This window comes from Octodon degus, unplaced genomic scaffold (assembly GCF_000260255.1).
Source record: "Octodon degus isolate 3935 unplaced genomic scaffold, OctDeg1.0 scaffold00352, whole genome shotgun sequence".
NCBI classification, from domain to species: Eukaryota; Metazoa; Chordata; class Mammalia; order Rodentia; family Octodontidae; genus Octodon; species Octodon degus.
This window is the reverse complement of record NW_004524928.1, coordinates 603268-612267: the sequence shown is the minus strand read 5'-3', so window position 1 is coordinate 612267 and position 9000 is coordinate 603268. Positions and strand designations below refer to the sequence as shown.

Genomic DNA, 9000 nt, shown 5'->3' with positions numbered 1-9000 from the left:
AAAAAAAAAAGGCATAACACTAGTGTTGGCCAGCAAGTATTTAAAAATAAAAATAGGAGGGGCTGGGGAGATGGCTCAGTGAAATAAGTGCTTCCCTGGCAAGCGCAAGGGCCTGAGTTCAATCCCTGGTTCTGCCAAAAACAAAAAAGCAAAAAAATAAAAATAGAATAAATGAAAATTAAATTTTAAAAGGAACCACTCCTACTGCAATTAAATCAGTTTTTGTTTTATACATGAAAATTCTATTTTTCTTGATCCTCCTCCCCTTTGAGCCTTGCTACTCATTAAACAGTCAAAGAAGAAAATTTTCTAAAATTAGTACATGACAGGAATAGTAGGATTTTGCCCCTGAGATGTCATGCTAAGACTGATACTAGGTAGGGAGTTTACATCTTCCTTGCATGTTTTGATGAATTCTGCTTCTTACAAATCTCGCTGAGGGGCACTAGATCAAGAGATTTCAGTATAGGTGTTTCCAAAGCAAGCACACTTGACCAACAAAGGATCTTTTTTTTTTTTTTTTTTTTGAGACAGGGTCTCAGTATGTAGTTCAGGTTGGTCTTGAACCTATGCCAGTCCTCCTACCTCAGCCTCCTGATTACTAGGATTAAAACCACATGTAGCTAAACTGAAATCTTTGAAAGGAAAAACTGTCTTTGTGAATGTGATTTCTACCCTTTAGTTGAAAGGCCTTCCTTTTCACATTATTGAGCCAGAGATGTCCTGCCCATGTCCCCCAAGCTTAATCTTCACTTTTAAAAATATATGCAATATGATCTTTCGCATGGGTGTATCTTTCTAGGAGGAAGGATTAAAGTTAACATTCCAGAAGCACAAGCTGATGGCTAATGGAGTAATGGGAGATGGACACCCACTGTTTCATAAGAAGAAGGGGAACAGAAAAAAACTGGTAGAGGTAAGTAGTAGAGAAAGCCTCTAACCTCACAGTTAGGTAAGATCTTTCATTCTTAGTAGTTGATGAAGGTGGTCGGGACTTAGGGATTGAAGATATTCTTGTTATAATTAGTACCAGCTATGCTTCCCCTCCCTTCCACCTCAGAGAAGTGTATGTGCTCATGGGGGTGGATTCTGGGTTTGCAGCTGGAGGTGGAGTGCATGGAAGAGCCTAATCACCTTGATGTGGACCTGGAGTCCCGGATCCCCGTCATCAATAAGGTGGATGGTACTTTGCTGGTGGGTGAGGATGCCCCTCGCCGGGCTGAACTGGAGATGTGGTTACAGGGTCATCCAGAGTTTGCTGTCGATCCCCGATTTCTAGCGGTGAGTGACAGTTCCATCCAGCTGGATTTAAAGTCACTTTTTGTATTTTAAGCTGTGTGAGAGGGAGAAAGCATGCCATGCTCTTAACATTATTTCTGCATTTGCAAGGAGGGTGATAATACCGTCTTAAGTATTTCACAGCATTTTGATAATCAAAATAAAATAATGTTAAATACTTTTTAAACTAAATGCCAGGAAAATATTAACTAGTTTAGGGGAGAAATCCAATTGATGCAATTTCCCACTAGAACTAACCTTTTTTTTAGTACCTTAATTATTTTAGAGATTCTCATCTCTACGATAACTGATACATTTCTATTGCAGTATATGGAAGAACGCAGAAAACAGAAGTGGCAGAGATGTAAAAAAAATAATAAAGCAGAATTGAACTGTTTGGGAATGGAAGCAGTACAGACAGCTAACTCTAGAAATGGGAAAAAGGTGAGACTCAAGCACTTCTCAAATTAGTTGCCAAAGTTTTTACTGGGGATTGTGATTAATGTTTATCTTTTATCCAATGTGTATTTCTAAGTAAAATTATCTCCAGTTCACCAAGAAGAAAATCAGAATATTTTTCTTGGCGGTCTTGCAGTCTTGTGGTATCTTCATCTTTAACAGAGCCTGAAATCCTAAAAAACCTATGTTTAGCAATGTAAGCACATGAGAATATAATTTTAGTTTTACAACGTCAAAAGTGGGAGTTTGGGAGTAACATTTTGTTTCAGTGCTGGCAGTTAAATCTGGGGCCTTGAGCATATTAGGCAAGTGATTTACCACTGAGTTACCTTCCCAGCTAAACAAGCTCTTAAAAGTTTTTGTAATTCTAAAACTGGGCATGATGCTGCACCCCTATAATCCTAGCTATGTAGTAGTCTGAGGCAGGAGAGTTCAAGTTGGAGCCCAACCTAGGCAATTTAGTGAAACCTTGTTGCAATTTGTGTGTGTGTGTATTTTAGAGAAGGGTCTACAGGGTGTTCAGAGTCTCACTACTAGATTGGACTCGTAGTGATCCACCTTTTTACAGTCTCCCAAGAGCTAGGATTACAGGCCAGTCTCACAAAATTTTTACAAGGAGTGGGAATGACAAAGTCTTGCTATGTTATCCACACTGGCCCTAAAATCCAGGAAGTGAGTGATCACCTTCCTGCCTCAGCATCTTGAGTAGCCATATATCACCTTGCCCATCAAAAATGGTTAAAGGAGCTGGGGAGATAGCTCAGTGCTCTAAGCACCTGGCTGGCAAGCATAAGAATCCAAGTGCAACCCCCGGGACTGCATGCTGTGCCCGCCCTGAAACTGGGTGTGGTGGCAATTATATGTAATCCCAGTGCTAGGGAGGCTGAGACAGGAGGATCACAACCAGTCTGGACCATGCATTGAGAGCCTCAGTGCTGGGCCAAGTGCTCCAAGAGCAACACAGATAGGTCCAAAAAACCAAAAACTAATCTTGGGATAAATTATGTCCCAAACTAAGGGACAAGACTTAGCCATAGAAGAAATCAAAGTGCCCAGGCATCAATCTGCGCAGTGGAATAGTCAGAGTTGGAGGAAACATGTATCAAATAAATTAAAAAAAAATTTTTTTTAATGGTTAAAGTAGAATTGACCATGGATTTACCACTGTAGTACTCCTGGGAATTATAAGAATTACTGTACTTTAAAAAAATTCATAAAAGTGTACTATTAAATGCTTATTTTTCCATGTCAAAGAGTTATGTACCCATGTCAGGTGTTAGTCTTAGGCTGGAAATAACATCCAGAAACATAAAATACAATACTAAGTATGTGATTTGTTGTTGAGTTTTTGTTGTTTTGAGACAGTCTTGATGTGCTCAGGCTGACCTCAAACTCACAGCAATTCTGCCTCAGCTTCCTGAGCGCTAGGATTACAGGTGTATATCACCAAGCCTAGCCTCTCTAAATATGTGAATTTCATGCAGTGAAGCATAAACTGTTTCATAATATCAGCATCAAATCCTTGATTTTAGCTTCAGTATCAGAATGCTTCCACCAGCCAAGTATATCATTTCCTCTTTCCTGTTACTACCAATGAAGCTTAATCTGATTATAAAACACACAGTGAAAAATCGTCGTTTGTCATTTGGAGACAGGGTCTAGCTATGATGTTCAGGCTAGTCTTTGTAGCCCAGGATGGTCTTGAACTCCCAATGACCTTCCTGCTTCAGCTTCTCAAGTGCTGGGATCACAGGTGTGCACCACCGTGCCTGGCTTGAAAAATCATTTGGGAGAACCAGGTTTGGTGAATCCCCACTACTCGGAAGGCTGAGTTAACAAGATCACAAGTTAGAGGCAGATCATATAGTGAATCCTTGTCACAGTAAAATTTAGGGGGAGAGGGAGGGCTGCAATGTAGCTCAGTGCTAGAGGACTTGTGAGGTCCTGGGTTCAATCCACAGTATGGGAATAAAAAAGTACTTTGGGGACTGGGAATATAGCACCTGCCTGGCAAGTATAAGATTATGAGTTCAATTCACACTACCCCCAAAAAAGTACCTTTGTAAGCTTATTCCTTTGGTTTCCCTTTCTTTATTTCTTTTTACTGTCTTCTCCTCCCAGGGTCATCACGTTGAAACTGTATTCAACCGGGTTTTGCCAGGGCCTGTTACACCAGAGAGCAGCAAGAGACGGGCCCGTAGGACACGACCAGACCTTTCTAAGATGATGGCTCTGATGCAGGGTGGAGGCACTGGCTCAATGTCTCTGCATAACACCTTCCAACATAGCAATAGTGGTCTACAGTCTGTGTCATCTCTGGGTCACAGTAGTGCCACTTCTGCATCTTTGCCTTTTATGCCGTTTGTGATGGGTGGTGCAGCGTCATCCCCTCATGTAGACTCCAACACCATGCTTCATCACCACCACCACCACCCCCACCCCCACCATCACCACAATCACCATCCAGGCTTGCGAGCCTCTGGGTACCCTTCCTCACCAGCGACTGCCACCTCTGGCACTGCCTTGCGATTGCCACCACTGCAGCCTGAGGAGGACGACGAGGATGAGGAGGAAGATGAGGATGATGATTTATCTCAGGGCTACGATAGCTCAGAAAGGGACTTCTCACTTATTGATGATCCTATGATGCCAGCCAATTCAGACTCCAGTGAAGATGCGGATGACTGAAGCCCCAGCATGGTCCCCATTGCTTGGGTGGCTGCTGTCTTTTCATTTACTCTGGCCCTTCATTTACTATGGAAAAGTGGGAGGGGCAGGAGAGATGTGGGGAGACCCAGGACTCCTGGAGGTGAAAGGAAAAGGAAAAAAGAACCTTGTACCTGATTGCTCCCAGTTTTGAGAGGATTGGGTGGGCAGGGGAACTCCTAAAATAATACACAACCACTTCCTCATTTCTGGGGAATGAAAGGAGCCCAGCGCAGCTGGTGTGCTCACCCCTCCCTAGACACCTCCATTAACCACAGACTATGTAGCGCTGGCCCTGGCCTCTGGCAGAGCCTGTTCCTGGCCGAACTGTGGACACAGCTGGAGGGTCAGGAACTGTTACCTTCCTTCCCCTTGGCATTAATAAATTTAAGTTAATCCTTTTCCATTCTTCCCTTGTCCTATATTTACTAAAACCTCATAGCATTTTAAGCACAGTGGATAATTTCAAAACCACTTTCCTAAGGTTTAGTAATGTTCATTTATCTTAGGGCAGCAGTCGTTTGTATTGGTCTAAGGGGTGTATAAAATATACAAAACGGACCAGTTTGCTAAAGCCACAGTAATAATTTAGGGTGAACAGGAGTAAATGTTCATATCGAACTGCCAAATTCTTGTAAGATGAGGAGGAATCTCATGGACCATGTGTATTTTTTAAATTAAGTAATTCTGGGAAAGTTATGGGATAGCGTCACTTAAGAAAATGCAGCAGAGACTGGCAGACAGGATGCTGTCACAACCTGGGCCTGGGCAGCAGAGTTTGGGAGAAGGAGCTAAGGGGCTTTTGGAGCCCCTCCGACCATGTTTCCTCCAACCCTTAAAATTCCACCGCTCAGACTGACCTGGGCGTTTTAATTTCTTCTGTGTTAGCAACAGCTTCCCACAGTTTGGGTCATAATTTATCGCAAGGTTGGTTTCTGTTTTCTTGGACCCGGCTCTGCGCGGTCCGCGGAGCACTTGGCCCAGCACGAGGACCCGGCCAGCCTTCCCGCAGACACGCTTGCGCCCGAGCGCTGTTCCGGAGGCGCGCGGCCGCGTCCGCCCGCTGTGGCCCCGCGCCAGCCTCGCCGCGGCCGGCTCCGTCGGCCTCCCCTTCCTTTCCGGTGGGCGGGGCCGTCGCACCCTCCGGCCGCCCGTGAGAGGCCGGTGAGCGGGCCAGGCTGCCCTCGCCTCCCCCGCGCCCGGGCTGCAGCCTGGGCGGAACGCTGGAACCGCGGGACCCATGGAGGGTCAGAGTCGGGACGCGGGAGAGCGTCACGTGATGACGTCGCCTCGCGTGCGGCCGTGGCGAGGCTGAAAAACCCGCGAAAATCGACTGAGCGCATTTTGATTCCCCCCACCTTTTTTTTTTTTTTTTTTTGCGTTTCCCTCCCCCTATGGAGATTGTTTTTGAAAAAAAATTCAACCTCTGTCGGGACCCGGAAGCGGAAAGGGCATCTTTGAGGTCGGTACTTCCGGGTCACTGAGAGTGCGGGATTCCGGGGCCGAGAGCGGGTGGCGGAGCTGGGACCTCGCGTGATTCTCGGAACCCGAGGAGAAGCGGTGTCCGGGGCTATGGCTGTAACTCTGGACAAAGACGCTTATTACCGGCGAGTTAAGAGACTGTACAGCAACTGGCGGGTAAGGAAGCGCCCATAATATCCCCCAGGGAGCCCCCCTCTTCCATCCCATAATAATCCTGCTTCTCGGCGCCCTTTTTTTCCCCTTTCGGTTAGGAATTCCTGGGTTCCGTGTCGCGCTTTTTTGTTGCCCCCGCGTCTCTCACCTCCGGCAGCTGCGAGTGCTGCCAGTGATAAGGTGCCTTCCGCAACTGCCCTGCCCTGCGGCCCCCACCATCTTCCCCCGCGTGCCGGCCCAGCCATGCAGAACAGCCGCCCCTCGCAGGCTCTTCCCGCCCTGGAAGAGGCAGCATCTTGTCCTCCTCTGTGATCACGTCCTGCTGCCCCTCCTGCGGTGTTCGCACGCTCCCACGCGCTAGCTTTGTACCTCCGGATCCACAGCGTTCGGCGCCAGGTCCCGCCAGAATTACAGCCGTGTCGAATAGGAGGGATGTAGGGGCGAAGGGGCTGTGGATCGAGCCCTTTGGGTTTGTCATTTGCAAGGCTTTTTGCCTCGTTAGGAAAAATAGTACTCACGTACAACCGCTTCATATTATAGGCCCTGCCGTGGATAACGGATCTAACACTGAAAATATGTTGGCATTGGTAATAGAAATTTTTTTTAAAGTGATGCCTTTTTAAAACCTTGCTAGGTAGCGTATCCGGGGCACGTGTTGAGAAAATGAGCTGTGGCTGTTTCAGGTCTTGAAAATTGAGCAGTATCGTTGCTTTTAAAGACGTTCACATCTAAAACTCGGTTTTACTAATTATAGTATTAATAGTAACTATTAATAGTAATTTATTAATTGAACAAACATCTGATTGCATTCTGTGGTGCAGTTTGAGCTGTCTAACCTAAGTCCGGCCTCAGAACCGAGTCATCAAGGGAAGACTTACAGAAACCTGAAAACAGCCTGACAGAAAATATTAATTCAGATTTCAGCATTGTAAATTGATTCTCTGCTACAAGCATACTATAAAAATTATTTGCGGGATGCAGGGGGTAGATGCAGGTATATAATCACAGCACTTACCAGGCTGAGACAGGATTGCTGCTAGTTCGAAGCCAGCCTGGACTGCATAGTGAAACCTCGTCTCAAAAAGACCCCCCCCCCATTGTTTTCTTATTTTGCCATCTGTAGGAAGGATGCTTGTCCACGTCTCATGTTTTACGGCTAAATACATTAACGAATGGAAAATAAAATGGATTCTCTGTTGCATTTTATTAAAAGCAAAAAAACATGCTAGATAAAAGTTGAAGTCTGTTCTAATTTTTGGTGTGTTTTGTTTTGTTTTGGTATTGTTTTTGGAACAGGTTCACTGTGTATTCCAGGCTGGCCTTGAACTCCCCATGTAGCCCAAGTTGGCTTTGAACTTACGGTTATCCTCCTGCCTCAGTCTCTAGAGTGCTACCCGTACAGGCATGTGCCTTCATGCTTGGCAAGACTGTTTAATTTTTGTTTTATTCTTTTCTCTTATGAAACACTTCAATAAAAGCCCAAAACGTTATCAAGAACTTCGGTGGTACTGTGTTGAGTCATGGAGCTCCTGCTCCCTTTTTACTTAACTGGATCCTTCCCTATTCAGAACATCAGGGATGTTTATGGTTATGATTATGTCTAACCACATAACATGGTTTTATACTGCTCATGGAAAAACAGAAGAGGTTCCTCCTTGTCCTGGGGTTCCAGCCACCTTGATGGTTGAGGGGTACAATGTTCATGCATACCTGTTAATCATTTGAGATCTGTTTGTTGGGTTGTCTTGCTATGAATGGTCCTTGACTGTATTCATGTGCCTTTTATCTTAATTCTGTAAAGCATCAGAATAGCAGCCGTTTTCGAAGGAAATACTTGTTTAGCATGTTTATTGACACAATCTTTTGGCAGTTGTGAAGATTGGAGTAATATAATAGGTAGCTATGACCCCAAAAGGAAGTTTGTGCTAGTGAGAAAAGTAATAATAATAATAATAAGCACTAGCATCAGTATTTCTTGTTTTCTGGTCCTTGGTTTTTATGGGGCTTACTTTCCTGTTTTGGGTTCTGTAAGATTAGGAAACTATCTTTTGTGGTTTAGGAAAATTTTGGGGTGAGGGAACAGGGTCTCACTGTGTAGTTCAGTCTGGCCTTGAACTCACTGCAGCCCTGCTGCCTCTGCCTCCTGAGTGCTGAAATAATAGGCACTACCATGCCTGGCTGGAAGAATTTTTGGAATGCAGACAGTTCCCATCTTTTACCAAGGCACGGAATTGTCTTTATCTCATTCTATATCATTTCATTTTGATATTTTGAGATGTCTTACTATTTTACTAGGGTTGGTCTTCCACTATTTGGCCCAAGAGTTCTGCCTGAGTCAGCCTTCCAAGGGGTTGGGCCTGTAGGTATATACAGTTCTGCTTAGCTCCTTCTCAGTTTTTTATAGCTTCTCTATCTTTGTAGTGGGATAAAAAAATGTTAGCTTTTCATCACTGTAACAGTGCTGTGTAGAGGAAAGAAAGGTTGAGATAAATGTACAGACAACTTAAAGATTTTAAAGGCTTTCTATTTGATTTTTACAATCTAATCTACTTTTTGTATTTAGTCTTTTGATTTGGTGTGGTTTTTTTTTTTTTTATACAGGATCTATTATGTAATGCAGGCTGGCCTTGAATTCACTATGTAGTCCCATGGCCTCAAACTGGAGGCGATCCTCCTGTCTCAGTCTCTTGTGTGCTGGGATTACAGGTACACGCCACCACACCTAGCCTATATTTATTCTTCTATCCCCGTAACCAAGTATAATGTCAGTGGTCAGTAGATAGTGGTGATTGGTAAGTTTTCATGTATCTCTATTGTTTTTTTTTTAAATTTATTTATTTATTGTGTGTGTGTGTGTGTGTGTGTGTGTGGCCAGCTCAGCCCACCAGGGGGCGGGGCTGGCTGGCATGTGGTGCTGGGGAT

The 9000-nt window shown here is 44.6% G+C and overlaps 3 protein-coding genes and 1 non-coding gene across 6 annotated transcripts in view; all 4 read left to right on the top strand.

Moving 5' to 3' along the window:
* Positions 1–9000, top strand: part of Chd8 (chromodomain helicase DNA binding protein 8) — a 76253-nt gene that overhangs the window by 51750 nt on the left and 15503 nt on the right. The window lies entirely within an intron of this gene.
* On the top strand, positions 346–444 carry LOC111814544. Its single transcript, XR_002819510.1, has one exon. It is a non-coding gene; the product is annotated as a small nucleolar RNA U6-53/MBII-28 (small nucleolar RNA).
* LOC105741231 (chromodomain-helicase-DNA-binding protein 8-like) lies at positions 801–4854 on the top strand. Of its 2 annotated transcripts, XM_023708352.1 has the most exons (4): positions 801–916; positions 1102–1281; positions 1606–1722; positions 3859–4854. In XM_023708352.1, the coding sequence occupies exons 1-4, from the start codon at positions 842–844 to the stop codon at positions 4423–4425; spliced, it is 939 nt and encodes a 312-aa protein (XP_023564120.1). In that variant the 5' UTR covers positions 801–841; the 3' UTR covers positions 4426–4854. The 2 variants fall into 2 exon arrangements, with proteins under 2 accessions (XP_023564120.1, XP_023564121.1); XM_023708353.1 differs by lacking the exon at positions 1102–1281.
* Supt16h (SPT16 homolog, facilitates chromatin remodeling subunit) overlaps positions 5592–9000 on the top strand; it is a 76793-nt gene continuing 73384 nt past the window's right edge. The window contains exon 1 of one of the 2 annotated variants that reach the window (XM_004648079.2): positions 5592–6081. In XM_004648079.2, coding sequence (XP_004648136.1) covers positions 6016–6081 — 66 coding nt within the window. In that variant the 5' untranslated portion in view covers positions 5592–6015. The remainder of the gene's footprint in view (positions 6082–9000) is intronic. The other variant, XM_023708351.1, reaches the window with a different exon arrangement.

Coding starts and splice junctions, on each gene's coding strand:
- LOC105741231 (XM_023708352.1), top strand. CDS start 842: ATGGCTAATGGAGTAATGGGAGATGGACACCCACTGTTTCATAAGAAG. Junction 917..1,101: donor ACAGAAAAAAACTGGTAGAG/GTAAGTAGTAGA, acceptor CTGGGTTTGCAG/CTGGAGGTGGAGTGCATGGA. Junction 1,282..1,605: donor TCGATCCCCGATTTCTAGCG/GTGAGTGACAGT, acceptor TTTCTATTGCAG/TATATGGAAGAACGCAGAAA.